Raw genomic sequence first — 21676 nt, 5'->3', positions numbered from 1 at the left:
TGCCTTTAAATTTTGCAAATTCTTTTGTGCCCTTTTCACTTTCAGGTTTAGCTTGTTTTTGTTTATTTTGACTTTTGCCGTTGCAATTATGATTGGGAATTTTGGTTTTTGAACATTTGACCTTGATCTCTAGGCTCTTTATATCTGATTTGTACATTTCTTTAGTTATTTCATCCTTTGATTGGAATTTAGAATTTTGGTTTTGAATTTTGCAATTTTCATTTCTTCTGTTCTGCGGTGGGTTGGCACCCTGCCCAGGATTGGTTCCTGCCTTGTGCCCTGTGTTGGCTGGGATTGGCTCCAGCAGACCCCCGTGACCCTGTATTCGGATTCAGCGGGTTAGAAAATGGATGGATGGATGGATTTCTTCTGTTGAGTTTTTAGAAGTTTGTATTTTTATGTTTAATTATTGCTTTTTTGACTTTGGAACTTTTTGCTTCCTTTTTGGAGTTTTTTTTTGTTTAACTGTATTAAATTATTAAATTATTTTTAAATGAAAAAAAAAATGAAATCCATTAATGTAGCCAGGGTTTTGATGGTTTCTCACCTCTTTTGGCATTCATTTGAGAACAGAATCATGACAGCAGGGTCCACTCATGCACACACTTACACTGGACCAAATTAGAATCACCAAAAAACTCAACGTGCATGCCTTGGAGGACTGCTAAACATGAAGAAAAACACATGTGGAGTTGGGGAAATTCCACACAAACAATGATGAGGTACAGAATATGAACCCAGAATGCAAGATTTATAAGGAAGCAGCCCTATCTTCTGCCGCACCATGTTGCTCTTAACACACATAATTTATTAAATTTTACATAATACATTTACTAGCAAAATGTGTGTGTCTTCAGTTGTCTTAGCTTTCTAAAAAGATCGTTCTGAGGAGCCTCTATGGTGGTGTCATGCATGATTTAAATAGAGAATTTATGGATCAAGGTGGTTTGATTGTTGGCTGGCTGTGTTAAAGACTGACATCTACAACATGATGAGAAAGTGAGTGAGCAAGTTAAAAAGATGTAAGGTGGAGTGTGAATCTGTACACCTTGTAGTCAAAGATATACGGAGTGCTTTGCACTCTTTACTGCTTTCAAGTTGTTTCAATTAACCTTTACAGTGATGCAGTTCAGTTACAAGCTCACTGGGCCGATTGCACCATTAAAATAAAGCAATTTGTATGTCAATTAATATGCCCAAAAAGAGATTTACTAATTTTATCTTGGTGCTCATTACAACATTTCAGATTGATCACCCATCCATGTAATTTCTGTAGCCACTTATCCAATTGGTAGGCTGCAGTGTTTCTTGACAAAATCATATATTGTGCTAAATTTAAAATACTTTCTTAAAATGGTCATTATGACAGAAATGATAAAAAAACAATTTATTAGTATGTAAAGGGGGCTAGTTTGCAGTGAATAGAGAATCTGTTGTGCCATACTGTATGATTCTTAATCTAGTCACTATCCATGTGACATTTAGAAGTGTTCTTCCTCTGTTGTTGTGGGCTTTCTCTGAATTCTGTTGCTGTCTCCCTATCCAAGACACACATACTAGGTTTACTGTCAAATCCGTGGCATATGTGTGCATACATTATCCTATTCAGAGAGGGGTACTATCCTGTAAACACTGCTTTCAGTGTAGATCAGGTGTGCACTTGGAGTCTAAGGCATTGAAGAGTTCCAAAAGCACTTTCAAAATGCCCACTAGAGGGGGGTATATTGGCAAAGCCTGGCTAGAATAAGGGCAAGAACAAAATCTTTATTTAAAAAAAAAATAAAATAAATAAAATTTATTTCACAAATTGCTCTGTAACAAAACGGTAGTTTCGCAGAACACACAAGTCAAAAAAAAAATGGTCTTAAACACAAGATAATCTAAGTAAACAAAGTCCCAATACAGAATCTAAAGATGTAATCAACAGGAATGGAGCAGAAGGTTAATTAATTTGAAAATCACAAAATGTACAGTCAAACACAACTAAACCTTCAGGCATGTTTGAAATGAACTACCAGAAAATTTGGGAGACCCTCCAGATTTATACTGCGGAGGGCAGTTCCTGGGGATGATTGGCAGGTTGCCTAGCCTCTTGGGGGACCACACACAAAACATATGGAACATAACACAGGCATCTTACATACATAAGAAAAATCAGAATAAAATACATTAATAATACAAATTGAAGATTTATAATCAGGAATGAACAAAAGAGACATAACGCATACTATAAATTTGAAACTCAGCCAGAGGACGAACCAAGGCTGTGACATGACAAGATCCGGATTTCCGTATATATGTCATAGAAATAGCACATTCTGACAGTGGATTGATTATTATTTTTCTTATTATTATTGTTGTCATTCAACTAAATTATTAATTCAGAATCTAAACGTAATTAAAATATAAATTTAGGTTTCTTTAGTTCTTGAAGTGTAAGGTTTTGATTTTATTATTTTTATTCTGGAAATAAGTCAGAATCACTTTAACAATTTTGTAAAGATGTGAAAGATTGTGGGTTTTTTTCCAGTAAGTTTTACTGAGCTTTAAAGACCACATTGCAATATGTAACAATATGAAAAACTCAAATAAAAAATACAATCACTGTAACCTTCCAAAAAAAAAAACATTAAAATGCATTAAATCCTAGTCAACAGCACTATTTTACACCAGTTCTGGAATACCTCCAATTAAATTCTCATTAGCGTTGCACAACGTGTCTTAGCAGCAATGCCCCAGCAGAATTTTACAGGTTTCTATCAAATGACTTGGCACCTTAATTGCGACAGACATACTAAACAGACAATATTATTGATTTTCGTATAATCACAGAAATTTCTTTGGTAGTACTTACCTGAAAAAGAATGATAACATTAAATCAAAAGAGCAAAATTGGTAGTGTGATTTTATTTTGCCAAAAAAATATGTAAAATCGTATTAAAAATTTTGTGAAACTATGAAAAATGTTTTCCTCTGCTGTTAAAATTTTACATCAGGAATAAACATGTTCAAACATACCATGACTATTAATGTTAAACTCCTTCAGTAATCCATATTATCAATATTTGTGTTTGATATAAGCTTTAAAGGTTCACAACACTTTTAAGGCATTACACTATTCTCCAATACGATGAATATAAACAGGCATCTCTGTTTTGAATAGTTTAAAATGTAAATAGCTACTTCATTTTGGTAGTGATGGTGGAAAGAAAATTTTACTTTTTGCTAGTTTTGCTGGTACCTTGCTATTATACTGCACTACAACTAAAGGATCACAAAGAATAATTTAATATAAGGTAGGTACTGGGGACAAATGAAGTTCTATCTATCTATCTATCTTTATCCAAAATGCTGCAAATAAAAAGACTAGCTGCTTTAGTTTATCAGAAAGAGTCATCACTGAATATGTATTTATATATGGATTTATGTATTGTGTTCCAATTTTTATAAGCAGTTGATACTTCGAAGTAGTGAAATTTGTATGCACCGTAATAAATAGAAAGACTACCATATGAACCACTTCAGCATGAACCATACCTAATGCTATGATTCAGTTAGAAAATAATAAAATAATTTTAAAAAATCAATGCATTAAATATGATCCAATAATTGATCTCCTCTTTCTGACCTGGTTAGTTAGCTTGCAGCCACAATCCCTCACCTTGCAGTATTGGGCAAAAGGCACAAATTAACTCTGAATGGAACACCACACACACAAACTGCCGGGTACTCACACAAGCCAGTTTAAAGCTACCAGCGAAGAAAAGCTGCACAGTTTGGAGATGCTGTGAAAAACTGGAATATACACTTACTGTATAGACAGGGAGAACAAAAAGCTCTACAAGGGCAAAGCTTAGGCTGGGATTCCAACCCAGGTCTCTAGGCTTATTAAGTGGCAGTGCTAACCACTGTGACACTCTGCCATCACATTAAATACAATTGGCTTTCTACTAATAATTTGACACAAGAAAGAAGGTCCTTCTTATGACGCATTTGAAAGAACATTAGAAGAAACAAATGTGTTCATAAAAAGCTCATTATAAAAGAATTAACATTCAGAACGGATTTATATGTGGATAAAATGACATGTAAAGAAGCTTATTTCATGAAGGGTTTTATGTTTAAAGAAATGAAGGGGATGGGGGTGGGGTGTTCAAGGAGGATTGGGAATTGATTTTAAGAAGATCAAACACATTCCAAATCACAGTCAAATTGCTATCCATAACTTATAGTTCTCAAAGTCACACAATGTTTTCTGGTGTTTGGGATTCAAAATGGGGTCCAAATATTCAAAAAAAAAAAAAAAAACTCTATTTGTATTGTGCAGTGAAATCAAGTTTTTAAGGGAAGTGATTTGCTTTCAAAGCTTAGCCTGGTGGCATTAAAAGCAGCTCTTTCTTTTTATTCCTTTTCCTCAGCCATTTAAAATTATTTACAGCATTCAATTACTGCTAGCATTCCCCACTGCAGAGAAATAAAACAACCTTTAAATTGCCCCTTACTTCTTTTAAATACTACATCTTTATCTATAATACTAATTATAAGCGGATTATATTAGCATAGTCTCCCTTAAAGATTAAGCACTCAAGTAAAAAAATAAAAATAAATGAATAAATAAATACGCACATCTATAACAAGGGTGTGCAGTTTGTTATGTAAAGTATTCAATCAATGATTCCTATCCATCCATTCATTTATCTACCAAACTCATTTATTCCATTACTTAACAGCATTATAAATAAAACCCAAGCCCAACTGGTGACAGCCCATCACTGAGCACACTCGGGGACTCACCACACAGTCATTCACACACACTGATCCTATTCACCAATCATGTGTTTGGGATGTGGGAGAAAGCCTAAGGACCCAATGAAAGCACACTGAACCATGGGAGAACATGCAAAACCCACACAGACCCAGGACCACATCAAGTAGGCTGTCCTAATACTGCAGTCTGAGCCTATGCTCAGTTAAGAGCACTTTACAAAAATAAATGGAGCTGAATTTATAAATATCAATAAAAACAACACTTATTGAGCCATGATATGGTCACCCAATAGCTGGCACTGTTGGATCACTGCTCAATTACTTCTTCTGGACCAGCTGCGTGTATTATACTGTATATATGTATTATATATTATAGGATGCAATTGTATCTTATTTTAATACGTTTTCATTGTTTTCAAGCATTGTTGAAGCAGCTACTTTGATTTTGTCTTAAGACTTGTTCTCAAAAGGCAGGACCACTTAGTGTCTCAGGTTCAGCACATTCATAATTACTTATTAAAAATACGGACAGTACTGGGGATACAAGTATTTTGCGCATAAAGGAATAAGATATAACCAGTCTCAAACTGGGGAAAAATAGGATTGCTTATTCTTTATCCTGTCACTAAGGATAGAAACATCTCAGACCACAGGTGGTGTAAATCATTTTTATCTTCCTTTATCAACATTATAACATTTTTCACAGTATAAACTGACAAGAATCAAAAAAAGATCTACCTGAAAGTACTAGCTCAAATAACACTTCTGTGGTGCTTTATTACCAACGTGTTTGCATTTTACACCAATAACAAGTTGTCATTTTTATATTTCTTTTTTGATTTCCCGTTTAACTTATGTCTGCTTATGACAGAGTTTAAGGAAACAAGCGGTTTTCCTCCAGAAATAGGATTATGAGCAATGTGACCAAAGGCTAGGGTTCATTTTATAACCTGGTAGGCATAATTTAGCTTTTTTTCCAAATAATGTCATATTGATAGGATTTAGAAATCTGTTGTCAACAATGGTGTTAATTTATTAGAAATTGTAAGGAATTAGAGTTAACTTATGCTAAACAAGGCAGCATATCGTATACTTTACCATTAAGCTATTGGATTACATCTGAATAACCTTTAGCAGAATCAGTTCATGTCATGGCTGTGACTTATTAATAGCAAATTGTACACTGCACAATGAAAAATGATTGCATAGAAGTAAAGGTGGCCAGATTTAACAAGTCACCCCATCCACAATTATTTTTTTTATCTTTCACTCAAAGTTGCATGGCGGTACATGAGGCAAGTTTAAACATGGATGGATGATGACATTTAACAAGTTAAACCATTATTTTAAAATGATAATTATATTAATATTCTTATATCAATATGCATTACTTTCCATTTCCTATATAAAAGCAATTTTGACCTTGAACGTATTGCTGGCCCATACACTGTCATTTACAGTATAACCTGGACAGTTGCATCACTTTTTTTTCAAAGAGGGAATCATTCCCCAACCCACACCATACTGCAGCGTTGTCATTATAGTTGCATGCCTAGATAATCATTCAATGTTTAATAGCAGTTGTAAAATTATATTTTTGTACAGTTCTCTTTCAATCTGTGCACCATTTTTACAATTGCTGCATTTTTTCTTACAGCCAGCTGGACCATTTCGCAGCAACACTGTTAAGCTGGCTCCATACAGTTGCGTACTTGAGACTAAGGTTTTCATACCCTTATGTACAATCTGAGATGCAATGAAGCTGCTCATTTGCAGAGATGACTTTTTAATGAGATTTTACAGAAGTTGTAGAACAAAAGAAGGTTGTAGCAGATGGGACATCATTTTACCCACTTATGCTTTTATAAGCTTTATATGATCAATGAAGGGCACATAGTACATACAATGTATGAAATGCATCTGGAGTAAAGCAAAGCATTGATGCACACCTTTATCTCCAGCCATTCCTCATGCACAAAAAGAAGAGCACAAATAAGCAGAATTGAGAAACCCCTCTTAGCACCTTAGACCAGGCTACACTGAGTGGTTCACCAACATGCCCACCACTAAGCAATGGACAAGCACTCCTTTAACCTCCCATCTCTCTCTTTCTTTGTACACTCACTCTTTCTCTAGATCTGGGATGCCTAGTGGGCCATAATGGGGATCGAAACACAGGAAAAGTAGAATACTTTTAAGTACAATGTATTTAACACTTAATCAAGGAAGCACTTCTTTACACAACGTGTCATGGGAATCTGAAACTGACTACCAAGTCATATGGTTGAAGTGGAAACCAAAAGTATCTGGGTAAGTAACTTAGCTATAAGTTAAACAAACAAAGTTAATGAATTGAATGATCTCTTTTTATTTGTCAGACCTGTTAGGTTTAAAAAAAAAAAGAGTGTTGCTTAACATAATAATTTTGTTTCTTCATGCATTTTTCATACTGCTCTAAAAGCCTTGTCAAAACAGATTATCATACTACAACAGATTAAATTGACATACCATATGTGTCTGGGGTATTGTCCTCAATAAAACACTCAAGCAAGTTGAATAACTTAACATTAGTTCAAATTGACAAACACAACAGTTCTCACAAAGGGTCTACTACTCATACACTCATAGAAGTGTTTGTTTTGCTTCTCTGCAATGCCCTGTGAAGTACTGTCAAAGGGACATGTTCAAGGTAAAACAGCGTACCTGAACTTTTAAGAGTTTTGCAGAGAATATCTTTAACTTTCAGCATACGTCATTTTTAGAAGGCACATTGTGAACCAAAAGAAAAGTCCTCAGTTGGCCACAGTTTGGGAAGCTCTGCTCTAAATTATGCTTTTGTTGCTCCTGCCAGTTGGTCACACACTCAGTTAACCTCTCTTTATGCGGTGGGTTTCAGTCACAGGCTGGCTCTAGCATCTCTGCAACCCTGACCCTTCTGTTGCACCATTAGAGGGACAGCATAGTCCAATATAAAAACATCCATGCAACTTTGAATATCTATTGGCCAGGTCGTGTTGTCACCTCCTGCATTTTTTCCTTGCCCTCACTCTTTCACTCCATATGGCCAAGATCACCTGCAATAGGTTAGCATTACCATCTTGCTCACAAACCCAGTTGGTGGCCATCTTTTTGCCCTATTTGGACCTGAAGAACAATTACAGGACATAAAGCGCCCTAGCATTTGCAGCTTTTGTTGCTCCCCATGTGGCTCTCTCTCCCTCTTTTGTAGACACTTAATGTAGATGGTTGCCCTGTCCTGTGGCACTTTTAAAAATGACTAAAAATGGTGTACAGTACTCTTACCACACAGCCACTCCTTGATGTGATGGTCTAATTTGTATAGCACTTTCTCCCAAATACAGTATCTTTGACCTTATCAGACTGCCCAAACCAGAGTCAATCAGCTTTCAGGGTATATAGTCGTGGCCAAAAGTTTTGAGAATGACACAAGTATTGGTTTTCACAAAGTCTGCTGCTTCAGGGTTTTTAGATCTTTTTTCAGATGTTTCTCTGGTATACTTAAGTATAATTACAAGCATTTTATAAATGTCAAAGGCTTTTATTGACAATTACATTAAGTTTATGCAAAGAGTCAATATTTGCAGTGTTGTCCCTTCTTTTTCAAGACCTCAGCAATTCAAACAGGCATGCTGTCAATCAACTCCTGTGCCAAATCCTGTCTGATGGCAGCCCATTCTTGCATAATCAATGTTTGGAGTTTGTAGGAACTTGTGGGTCTTTGCTCGTCCACCCACCTCTTGAGGATTGATCACAAGTTCTCAATGGGATTAAGGTCTGGGGAGTTTTCTGGCCATGGACCCAAATTTTGATGTTTTGTTCCCCAAGCCACTTAACGATCACTTTTGCCTTATGGCATGGTGCTCAATCATGCTGGAAAATGTATTGTTCATCACCAAACTGTTCTTGGATGGTTGAGAGAAGTTATTTTCAGAGGATGCTTTGGTACCATTCTTTATTCATGGCTGTGTTCTTAGGCAAAATTGTGAGTGAGCCTACTCCTTTGGCTGAGAAGCAACCCCACACATGAATGGTCTCAGGATGCTTTACTGTTGGCATGACACAGGACTGATGGTAGCGCTCACCTTGTCTTCTGCGGACAATCTTTTTTCTGGATGCTCCAAACAATCGGAAAGGAGATTCATCAGAGAAAATGACTTTACCCCAGTCCTCAGCAGTCCAATCCCTGTACCTTTTGCAGAAAATCAGTCTTTTTTTTTCTTGGAGAGAAGTGGCTTCTTTGCTGCCCTTCTTGACACCAGGCCATCTTCCTAAAGTATTTGCCTCACTGTGCTTGCAGCTACACTCAAACCTGCCTGCTGCCATTCCTGAGCAAGCTCTGCACTGGTGGTGCCCCGATCACACAGGTGAATCAACTTTAGGAGACGGTCCTGGCCCTTGCTGGACTTTCTTGGGTGCCCTGCAGCCTTTTTTACAACAGCAGTGGAAATTGATTTTTTGGGATTAAGTTCATTTTTATGGCAAAGAGAAATTTTGCAATTAATTTCAATTTATCTGATCATTCTTCATAACATTCTACAGTATAAGCAAATTGCTATCATAAAAATTGAGGCAGCAAACTTTGTGAAAATTAATGTTTGTGTCATTCTCAAAACTTTTGGCCATGATTGTATAATGAAGTGCAAGAGTACTTTGCATTAAAAGTATAGATTTCTGGGAAGATAATTTCAAAAGTGAGCATAAAAAAGCTTGCTGTTTTCAGTAAAAAATGGCACTTCAATGTCATATCTCATTTACTGCCCACACACAGTTGAGTACATAAGTTTGTCAGTTGAAAACAGTCAAGTTTTCCTTAAACACCATATTTTAACCAAAGATATGTGAATTCAAACTTTATTAAAATACAAAAGTTCAGTTTGCATTGTAATTATCAGATGTGTAGTATTCATGCCTCTCCTTCCACCTTCAGCTTTTAGTTGCCAGCTTTTCTACTGTATGTTTTTCTTCCTACTGCTTGAGTCAACCATGGCAAGAAGAGATATACAGATAAGAACTCAAATATTGACTATTAAAGCTTTTTTCAATAAACACATATGTTTATACAACAATGACATACAACACTTAGCTTTTTAGGAACACAATAACAAAGCAATTAAATGCGGAAAGATGAGCAGGAAAGACTTTACGGAAATTTGACATCATATTTAAAAAATTTCTTGCAAATGTCTCTGAGTGTTGTATACTATTAAAAAAGATATTAAATGCTTTTAATAATTGCAATTTAATTTATTTCCAACTATATTCAAAATATTATACCTTAAAATTTAACTTTCATTTCCAGTGGCTTCAGTTGTATGTAATGAGGAACAAAATATGAATGTTTTCTATTTATAAACAATTTCACAAAACTGACAATAAAATTAATTTCACAGGCAATTTCTCATATGTGAAATGTGGAACACAGTAAAAATTATTTGGAGGTTTATAAGGGCATTGTTTGGGAGGGAAATAAGGAATTCTGCTCCCAAAAGCCTCCTTTACACCTCTGTGTGTGCTTCTGTTTTTTCTTTCCCCAGCAGCAGCATAATCCATGCAATCTATTTCGGCCCACTAAAATCAAGTCTATTTTGGTCTCTCCTTTGCAGAGGGGTGCCAAGTTTGTTTTAAAAAAGATATTCTACATTTTTTCCACACAGAGACACAGTAAAATGCATCAAAATGCACATTTCTCTGTTTTTCCCCCAGTAGAATCTCAATGCATGAGAAGCCGACCTCAACCTCCATTACCTATCAATTGTCCTTTCTTCTTTTTGATTGCTGCAGAAGAGTTTAAGGATATGCATTCTCTCAGTTTGTTTTCTGTCTCTGATGCATCTTTAGAATTGTGATTGCTAAGACTGCAAGATTGTTACCATAATTGGCAAAAGACGTGATCATACTACCAGAACATGTCTGGTGGTTCAACAAAATGTCTACACATGACAGTAAATGAGTCATTTTTTTGTTTTTGTTCACTAGAGATCTTTACTTAAATACTAAATGACAGACCCACGCAGAATTAATGCATGTAAATGCTCCCAAATAGGACTAAACACCTTTCTTTTTGTGTTAATAGTATGAATTGTAGTAAAACCTAAAACTTACCGAACTTACTAAAATTTAATTTTGCGTGAATTATCCCACTCATTACTTGGTGTATGAGATTGTTACCAAGTCTCTGCTTTGATAAAAATCAATGGTAACACTTTACATTAAAGTATCCATTATTTATTTATTTATTATAGTTAATTACTCAGTTGTCATTGTTATTCCACAGTTAATATAATTACAATGTAACAATTTATCACTGATCCAAAAACAAGTGTACTTACATAGTTACATTGTATCTCTACTTTCAAAATGTAATAAAAACATTAGTGTATGTAACCACAACTATGTAACAGATGTTTCATGGTCTGGGCAATTTTAATGGAGAATTGCAGTGATAACTACTTAGGTTTTCAATGATATTTCAAGAGCTTTTTTAAATGGTGAAAACGTCTTTGCTAAATGGTTAACGCTTTTTCCCAAAATCTAGACGGGCACCTCCTTGACACGTTTTGCTTAAGCAAGCATTTGTCACATTCTTGTGGTTGTGTTACACTATTTATTGTTGAATTTTTTTGGGCTATTAATATACCCATCCCTAACATAATACTGCCAAACTTGCATCATTCAATGAAGGTACACATGGCCGCAGAGCCATTCCAAGCATCACCAAGCACAAGTCAGGAAACGGCCCAGGATGGGGAACGATCCATTTGCAAGACCCACTGACAAACATACCAGCAGTCATGCTCTCACACATATGGCCACGTAACCCAACCTACATGTCCCTGGGATGTGGCAGTAAAACCCATGAAGAAGACATAGGGAGACGGGTAGAATGTACAAATTTTACACACATATCTCCAGACAGAATTCCATCTCAGGATAATGGATCTGTGAGGCAAAAGCATTAACCATTTTGCAAAGATGTTTTCACCATTTAAAAAAGATCTTGAAATATCATCGAAAACCTATGCAGTTATCACTGCAATTCTCCATTAAAATTGCCCAGACCATGGAACATCTGTTACATAGTTGTAGTTACATACCCTGATATTTTTATTACATTTTGATAGTACAGATACATCGTAAGTATGCAAGTACACTTGCTTTTGGATCAGTGATAAATTGTTACATTGTAATTATATAAACTGTGGAATAACAATGACAACTGAGCAATTAACTATAGCGTTACTTTGTATTACACAGTAAGTACGGAGTAATAACTCATAGTGATACAGATAATTACATAGTAGTTACAGTGTAATTATGGATCAACTGTTTGCTGTGAACACCTATTGTTGAACATTAGCCAAAAGTTCCAGCTTGTAAAGGAAATAACTGCATCAAGGTCACTAAATAAGGACTATGGCGCCAATGTTCTTGTTTACTTATTAGCTTTGGTCGCTCATTGCTTTACTTCAGCACTAAAAGAGTAACAATCTGTTCTAAACAGCAAATGGCAGGTTTTGATTTTGAAACCACTTTAATATTTTCTTTACCATAACCATTGAGGAATATTCTGATTTTATGGACACAACACTGTAAGCATATATAAGCATTTATTCATATTTGTGACGATAAGTAAATGCATTTTAATCCCACTTCCAAAAAAAGCTCACATGAACAGGTCAAGCTAATTTATTTATTTTAAATGGGCAATATTTTAGCCATTTTTTATAACGAATGTAAGTCAGCATTGCACCAGTAAGCTGTAGAGAAAAATAGCTAGCAGTTATAAACACATTATAAACCATAGTACAATTTGAGAATTTTTTAGAGTTGTTAAGAACATCAATAAAGGCTAATAGGGTTAATGGTTCAAGACCAACCGGGTCCATCTGAATGAGAACAAACAACTAGACAGGTCAGCTGTACACAGCATTTACATGAAGCAGGAGACAAGTTGGAAAAACATTGGCTGCCCACAGACATAGATCAAAGTATCTGGTCAGATTTGTCAATAATGGAGGGAGTCTTTAACATGACACTCTTATATAAAGCACTCAGTCGAACAGAAGCCATTCACTGATTGATCACATTCTACTTAACTAAAGCAAACAAGTATCTGAGACGTGGTACAGTCTTACCTCAGGAATGCGGACACTGTAAGGCTGATTATGAAATGTTGGAGAATTGTCATTCACATCTCCTACTTGGATATTTACTGTGCCCTTGATGACCTACAAGTACCAAGAAAAAGACATTACAGATTACATTCATCGACAATGGTAAACTCTATTAAAAATTAGTCATCTAATGTGAAGATTGACTTATGTTGGCTTTTGTCAAAATAAAGAATATAATTCAATTTTTAAGCTTATTTTTAAACATAAACTTTACATCCTCTGTAGCAAGGGTCTTTTTCCTGAAGAAACTCCCTTTGTCCTAAACTAAAGCACAGACTGTTAGCTCAAAAGGGTTGCACAAGACATCCCATTTCACTGTACACTATACATGTGATAATACTAATTCCATGAACCTGTTTGAGGATTACTAATTCCCTTTTATATCTGTGGTAGTCTAAAAAGTGATTACGGCCTTGGACGGTACAACAAGTTTGCAAGATCAATCCCCATCTCTAACTCACTGTGTGACCCCGAGTTGTAAAAAAAAGTACATAAACAACTGCACCGAATCCTCATCTTACATGTTTACTCAGATAAAAGTGTCACTCAAAAATTAAACAAAAATAAAAATGCTAGACATATACTGTATGGAGAGGAATTATTTTGCTGAAGGTTCTAATGTATAAAAAATATGTCATAAAAAAGGTAATTAATTAAGAAGTAAAAGCTGTACAAGCATGATCTAATCTTGTTGTTAACCAAGGTTTATTTGATATCATTGATATAAGTATAATCAATCAAAATATAAGTCATTTAAATATGAATCCATCCATTTCCTACATACTCAAATTTCTTCCAAGTCCACCCATTGATCCATTTTATATTTATAGTATCAAAGAGCTGCAACAATTCGAGCAGCATAAAGCCACGTCTGGATGGAACTCCAGTCCAAGACAGTTTCACTTACACATGCATTCCCAATCAGTTTAATATCAGGCATTTAAAAAGTTGCCAGTTAATGCTATGGTTTGTCTTTAGAGTTATTGCAATAATCAGACTTCCTGGAGGAAAACTACATAAGTAAAAGGGGAATCCACACAGAAGTCACCAAAGCTTACAAGTAAAAACAAATCTAACAACTGTGAAGGAGTTGAGGCAAAACTCCTACTCTATTTCATGAAAATAAAACAATTTAAATGACTGTTACAGTGCATATCTCTTTTAACTCTGATACCAGTATTCACCTAAGGGTGCTGTAGGCAGTCCTCAATCCTGTTCTGCAGAAACAAAAAGTCAGCAGTAACTGGTGGCCTATTGCTGTCTTTCTCATTGGAGCATTCAAAATGGTGGTGTTGAGAGTGAGGAGCAGTTAGGTAAAGGAACTACACAAAAGCTCCCACGCATCTGCAAAACATAGGGTGCTAATGATGTCTGTCCCGTGTAGTCCAGAAGACTAGGATGCACAAATTACCGTTGTGTTGTTAAGCAACACTGCCCACACCTTTTCTGTGTTTCTGCTCTGTTTTTTCTTTGAAGACATTCTAAAAATCATTACTTAGACTCTCATGTTACTCCCAAGGTGCATAATGAACTTCAGTGTTCCCTGGTGCCTTTTCAGAACTAATCTTTTCATAAAACACCTTGAGACTGCTTAAGCATTCTACATTCCAACAGCTTTTCTTCACTAACTCTTCAGAGTCAGTTTTCCTCACATAGTCCTGGTGGTAACTGTGCTGCTAAACGTCTTGTTCTCTACCAAAGTCTGTTACTCTCAACTGAGTGTTACATTTGCACTATCCTGCTCTATCATTTTCTGTACTTATCCTGATTTTATACACTGTTGTAGATAATAGCATCGTCCCAATAAATAAAAATAATGTTGTTGATGTTACTAATACTACTACTAACTTTATTAAAATAAGCTAAATAATTCATTTATTAAAGAATTGCTGTTCATGTAATAAGGGTAACATTTTAGTGAATTATTTAGTGCTGCTACCTCACAGACCAAGCATCTTGGGTTGGAATTCTGTGCGTAATTGGGTTTTCTTCTAGGAACTCTGGTTTTCCTCCCATAAAACGTGTGTTACGTTAATTGGCACAAATAGTCCGGTCTTGTATGAGTGTTAATTGGCACAACCAGCTCGGTCTTTTGTGAGAGTGGGTATCTCTTATTAATGGGTCTATGACAAGCAGATGTGTGTGTGGTGGCGCTGTGCAGTATGTTAGGGCTAAGTAGACACCTCAACTGATGTCACCAGGAAGTTCTCCACTAGCAGTGTTTAGAAGCAGTACCTGCTCAGCCAAGGCTTGGAGTCTCCTATTAGATCAGGCTGATAAGAAACTGCTTCTGAGAGCTGGTGTGATCCAGGTGTGGCAGGTTTACGGCTGGTCATTGGCAGTTAACACAGTTATAGTTCGTAGTGCGAGTCCATAGCAATACAACAGGTTAGATTCTAGGTTTTTGTGACCGCATGATTATGAGAGTTTGAGAATATTATTTGACTATAAGTAGTAGTACTATTATTGGAGGGAGGAGGAGCAGCAGTAACATTTTCCAACCCAAGCCTATCCTGTAGTTCAAGAAACAGCCCTGGATGTGGTGTCAGTCTAACATAGGCTATTATTGTTACTATTATATAAGCACAAACGCTTTTATGAACTTTTCTTATTAGACCCAGTAACATTTTTTCTATATTCTTAAGAACACATAAAAAATCAAGACACAATCTCTTGAGATACCATAGCCAACAGGAAAAAAAAAAGTGACCGCTTACCGCTTGATTGTCGCTGACAGAAAATTCAACTTGAAATTCAGATTTTGTCTGAAAAAGATCAAACATACTCTGAATAAGTATCATTCTTTTAAGAGTTTTGCTTTTATTTTAAAGTTCATTTCAGAATAAGCACTGAAATCATCTTCTAGTTCCTATAAAATTAAATGAACCATCATCTGTTACCAGAAATATACACAGCAGGTAGAAATCCACACAAAGAAACCAGACAAATAAAGCCATATGTAGTAAGGTAATACAGTAAAGCACTATGCAAGTATGGTTGTGTTGTGGTTTGAAATTTTGTATATAAGTTGACAAATACTTTGTATGTCATTATATGTTAGCCTGACAAAGCAAATGTAATATTTGTGTGTTATTTCATTGATATGCTTTGGGACAAACGGCTGGGGGTCTTACTCGGTCGGGACACCCCTCTGAGAAGAGGACCCAGGGAGATGACATGTCAACAGTAGTACCTCCCCAAGGACACGAGAGGGCAGCCCCCCTGGTTTGCATCGGAGCCACGGGCTTGGAGCTTAGAAGTTCCACCCTGCTGGGGTCTGTGGTCACTGACAGGGGGCGCCTGGTCTGCAGCACTTCCGCCACACCCGGAAGTGCAGCCGGAAGATGATCGGGGAGCACCTGCAGCACTTCCGGGTGCAGTTTAAAAGAGGCCGCCTCACTCCATTTGAAGAGCTGGAGGTGGGAGGCAGAGGACAGAGCTTGAGAGAGAGGAATTGAGATGGCAGTAAAGAAAGAGAGAAGAAGAGAAAGGACTGAACATTGTGGGTTTGTGCATTGTGTTGTGCTAAAAACTATAAAAAATAATAAACGTGTGTGTTTTTGGGACTTCTGAGTCTGCGTGTTTGTCTGTGTCAAGGCTGATCTTCCACAGCTTTCATGACTAATCCAAGAGTCCTTAGGGTTGAATCAGGAAGTGAATTTTATGACAGAGTTGGAAGAAGTGCCTAAGACCAGTTTGGCAAGTAATTCTCTGCAGGACTCTCTCAATCAACCCCCACAGGAAAGCCTCACTAAACTTCACTAAAAAATGTTTTTTGGGGGAACATGTAAAAATAAGCCAGTAGCTGGGGGATGTGTCACACCAGAATTGCATTGGTCTAAAGTTGGCTGTTTGGTATTGAATCAGAAGCCATTCTGTACTATGACACCCTATTGGCCGTAGGATCTGAACAGAGAATGTACACATTCAGTTGCTTTACCCCTCCCTTTCTCACTCAGCATTACCATGAAAAGGACAACACAAGAAAGAGCACAGCTTAGCAGCCACATTGAGACAGGCATGTGGCCTGTCCTGAAGAAAGCTAGAAATGGTGACTTAACTAAAGACATTTAAGTAACTAACAAGTCTGTGTGCTGCCTGAAACTACTCATCAACATTTATGAGGCTGTACGGTTGCCAATATTCACTTGTACTTTGCTTATTTTTATTAATTTATGTATATTATCAATAACACATTATTGACTCCTTTTTGTCTTTTACTCTATGTAATTGCCTCAGTTTATAAATGTAGAAGGGAAGGTGGGAAGAAGATATAAAGTACAGTAGTAGTAAGTCTATGGGATTTGAGGCATTCTGTCAAAGGCTACACATTAAAGAATACAAAAGGGGAAAGTAGAGTAATATAGAACTCTACCAAGACAAAACAGGTCGGACCAGGCAATTTCAGGTTTTATGGTTTAGGAAGAACTTGTTGGCCTTGCTGCACCATTAATTTATTAAGAGCAGGTACACATGATAAGCAAAACCAATTTTAAAGAAAAACAAGTTCAGATGGAAAAGAGTGTGGCTGACAAAACAGCTTCTCGAAGTTGGAGCACAGCACACACCTAAAGTGGCTGTACTTTTGAAATCAACTACAAGATATTGAAGATGTCCAAATGAGGTAATGATTAAAACAATTAAGTTAATGAATAGTCTAAAACTGCAGCTCTGGGACTGCAGCTGCCAGGAACTGATCCAGGAGAAGTCACCGTGAATGAGATTTAGTTTTAAATTAGTGGTAATTAAGGCGAAGCATGTATTACTGTGAATATTCACTTGCACAACCTGAATGTTAGTGGGGTGCACAGACAGGGACAGTCAGTAGCTGTTTGAGTCCCATATTCTGGCAATCAAATGATATAATAAGGCAGGACAGCAGAAGTTGATATTGGCACATGAAGCAACAGACTTTGTCAAGTATATGTGTACAGGGGGTTTTTATATAAAGATTTATCTTAATGGTGATGTTGGGCTTTGGTTCTGTGCTCAGCCTTGTTTCCTCACAGGGATGTGGATTCAGTTCCTAAAATTGCCTAACAGTGTATCTTCCTAGCTAGCACATCCAAACTCTTGGATACTATTTTGTACCGTTTTCTATAATCTACTCACTTGCAATATGTTATTTCCAACTTCCTTAGAATGCACTTTAGTCTACATTTTCACAGCTGTCCTTCATATTCAAAAAGTGAATAATGAGCAGAAAAATTTGATGGTTATTTCAATTGCTAACTGTAAGATATTCTAACTGGCTGATGATAAAAGAAAGTCACTGTAAAAGATGAAGTGCTTTGAAATAAAGACATCAGAGAGAACATTGGAGACTACTGTATTTTTGAGAATGTCTATATTAACCAAAAAATGTGAATATGAGAACTAAAAAAAACCACAAGAGTACATGCTAAATATTTAAGCATCTCATTGTCCAAAGGTAACAAGCAGATACACGAGTATGCCACATGCTATGGTCAACCTGTAGTTTATAGCATTTGTGCCAACTTGCTACCAAGACACAAATTAAAAACATGGTGTACATTAGAGTTATGGAAGAAAACTACATTTGCTAGTTTAAAAAATAAAAGTGTTAATGTATTCAACTTAGAAAGGTGGAGCTGAAAATATCATGCTTAAATGCACAATTAAGTTCTACAACTCATAATAATGACTTTTGAGTATAATTTTCTGTTATCTGCTCCAGAATTCAAATTATTTTAGCTAATTTGCTAGTAGATGACTGTGCTTGCAACTCCACATCTGATAAATACAGCATGGAAATATTAGGGGCTTTACTCTGCAACTTCAGGACTTCACATCTGAATATCTAGTAGCATCCTGAGAAGAAAGCCTACATAAAATAAAGTGAAGATGATAAAGTGACAGCAAGCTTAAATAGCAAACACACTTATTTGAGAAAATCATGAAAAAATTTGCTAATAGGTTTAGCAAAAGAAAATTAGACTAAATGAGATAACAAATCATTTTTTTTTTATTGAACACAAGTTTATGTAAGTATACAATAAAATATTTACAAGGTTTTTTAAAAATGGAAAAAAAATTGCTGATGTATTCACATCCTCGTCCTCTTCCTTGTAGTTATACCCATTATTGTATGATGAACAGTATGCCTGATCTGACCGAGGAGAAGATCCCATGCTGGCCCAGAAGACCACATGTCCCATGAGAGAAAAGTTCAATTATCAACCTAGAAGGCTGATTATTTAGTACGGTACTATTACTGCCAGTTGATGCCATTTAGCAGTATTGGTCCCAGATACCACAGTAATACTAGCATCTAGAAAACAATGCCTTTGACTGTACAGCATAATTCACAAAATGAGCCAAAAAAATAAACCTTTAAAAATGGAGTAAAAAATGAAAACTAAATTGAATTTAAAATGGCATGCTCAAAAAGTAACTGAAATCAAATAAAAAATAAACCAATTTTCAATAGCTTACTGTTGACTGATTTAAGTTTGAGTGCACAGATTTTCAAGTAGTATACAAAGAAGTGAGTCTGGAGTTCTCCCTGCCAAAAGCTTACAAATATTGATGGCACGATTTCCTCCTCCTCCTGGTAATCAATTATCAAAATTTGCCATTTAAAGCCTATAGGTGAATTTTGACATTAAAGTGACCCAGTCAGTTTGTCCAATGTGCACAATTTGAGAGATATTCACCTTGAAGTAACTTTAGTTTATGAAACACATCAAAGTGTAATTCAATGACCAAAATTTCAACAAATACTGTAAACCTGACTTGAAGAAGAAAGATTTAAACATCTAATCTAACTTTGAGCTGCTGAATTAGAGAGAAGCTGCTCCAGCCACATCAGTCTAGGATGAATTATGCTCACCATCAAGTTGATAAAACATGACAAGCATATCCATAAACTATCTACAGTTTGCAAGTATGAATAGACTGTACCACTCACCTCTCTGTCCAGAGGCTGTCGGAGCCAGACAATTCCAGTGTTACTTTCCACTGCAAAGAAGCGAGTGGCCTCCTCACCTACTACTCCAAACACGAGTGGATCACTGTCAGGGTCCCGTGCCAACAGCTGTGTTACAGAAGCACCTGTACATGAAACAGAAAGTTGGGCATCACCATTAGGGAACAGATTGAACAAGGCAAACACTACATAGCAAGCACAATACACTGCGTTATTTTTATTGCCAGTTTTTAAAATAAAAATTTCATTATCTTAAGAAAAACAATTTAAATGAGGAGAAATAAATAACACAATGAAAGTGAGCACATATGCATACATTTTTCCCAGGATTGCTGCCAAGTGGCAGTTTCAGTGTGACAGTTCTCCATTACCACCAACCACTTTGATATGTATTAAATGTATAACTTTATGTTCTATGGTGTATTTAGATTTATAAACTGAATGGATCAATTAATTCTTTTGTCCATGCTTTGACCCTCCAAAGTCTTACACTTTATATTTTTAGTGTATGAAGAACGTTCAAAAAGTTTCTGCACTTTTTTTAACTCTATTTATTAAGAATTTCAAAAACAAATTACATCACTTTTCTACATAGTCACCTTCGTTTGCGATGCAATATTCCCAGCACTGTACCAACTTTTTAATGCCCAATTACCACTCCTCCCGCCTTCACCATTTCCAACGAAAATAAAAGTGCAGAAACTTTTTGAACATCCCTCGTAGAATGGAAAAAATGCAATTTTTCCAAAATTTTGACTCTAGTCATGTTCCGATTTGTTCGTGTTTGTTATATGGCCCTTCACTGATTGGCTCCTGCTCATAACAACATCACATTCATTGACTGGTCATCCTCCATATTCTAACACAGTGGACCTAGAAGAGTTGCTTTCAATGGTGCTTGTTGTGATGCTTACCTGTATGCAGTTAAACTGCGTTTTCTGTAGTTTGAATGACGCACACATGCACAAAAGGCAAATAATTAACCTGTCCCTATAGTTTTGTGATAAATCCAATGGCCAGCGGCATTACCTTTGTAGTGGAAAATTCAGAGCCCTGTAAAATTCAGACTGTAAATAACTCAATTGGCAGTCTCTTATCAATGTTTACTAATTATCTTGGAACCATTCAGTAAGGATGGGCACTTTCCACCTCAAAATTAATAACAAGGCGCTTAATGAGGTGGATGGGTGTAGAATGCAGCCAAGCTCACATGAATACAGGACAGACACACGAAAGTAAAACGCAGTAAAACAAAGGCACCCCCATGCTTATTTACAATCTTTATTGTGTTAATTTAAAAATATTGTTTGGTGCAAGATGTGCTCAGATTCCTGAGAACTGCTTATAATCAATCCTCTCACAATTGAACATAGAGCTGATCCCTTTTTTATTTTATTTGTCACTTTAACATCTCCGGTGTTTTTATTTAATGACAAGACTACTGTTACCAGTTTTGAAGATGCCTACTTTCATCAGCAATCAGCTCATTAACGTGACACTGGGGCAATTTGCTGTGGCTTCTTTAAAGAGTTTCTTTTTCTTAGAAGAGATCCGCTATCAGTGTCCTGTCTGCACTGATACAAGGCAACAAATTTTTCACTACATCGTCCCTTCAAGGATTTTTCTGCCCCATTCATGGAAGGCCAGTGTGGGTGCGTTTTTTGTCATCTTAGTGTAGATGGGGATACTTTAATATGTATGTAGATCATTTTAATTTAAAAGCACGCACTCTCTTTATATTAAAAATAACAGTGTGGACATAGCT

General features: G+C 36.2%; 1 protein-coding gene across 7 annotated transcripts in view; it reads right to left on the bottom strand.

Annotated features, from left to right (window-relative positions):
• cdh23 (cadherin-related 23) overlaps positions 1–21676 on the bottom strand; it is a 1363918-nt gene that overhangs the window by 968571 nt on the left and 373671 nt on the right. For all 7 annotated transcript variants that reach the window (XM_039768795.1, XM_039768746.1, XM_039768764.1 and 4 more), the window contains exons 4-6: positions 19894–20036; positions 15680–15727; positions 12924–13016 (exon numbers count right to left, since the gene is read on the bottom strand). In XM_039768795.1, the coding sequence (XP_039624729.1) occupies positions 12924–13016; positions 15680–15727; positions 19894–20036 (284 nt within the window). The remainder of the gene's footprint in view (positions 1–12923; positions 13017–15679; positions 15728–19893; positions 20037–21676) is intronic.

Source organism: Polypterus senegalus, chromosome 1 (genome assembly GCF_016835505.1).
Source record: "Polypterus senegalus isolate Bchr_013 chromosome 1, ASM1683550v1, whole genome shotgun sequence".
NCBI classification, from domain to species: Eukaryota; Metazoa; Chordata; class Cladistia; order Polypteriformes; family Polypteridae; genus Polypterus; species Polypterus senegalus.
This window is presented reverse-complemented; position numbering and strand designations above follow the sequence as displayed.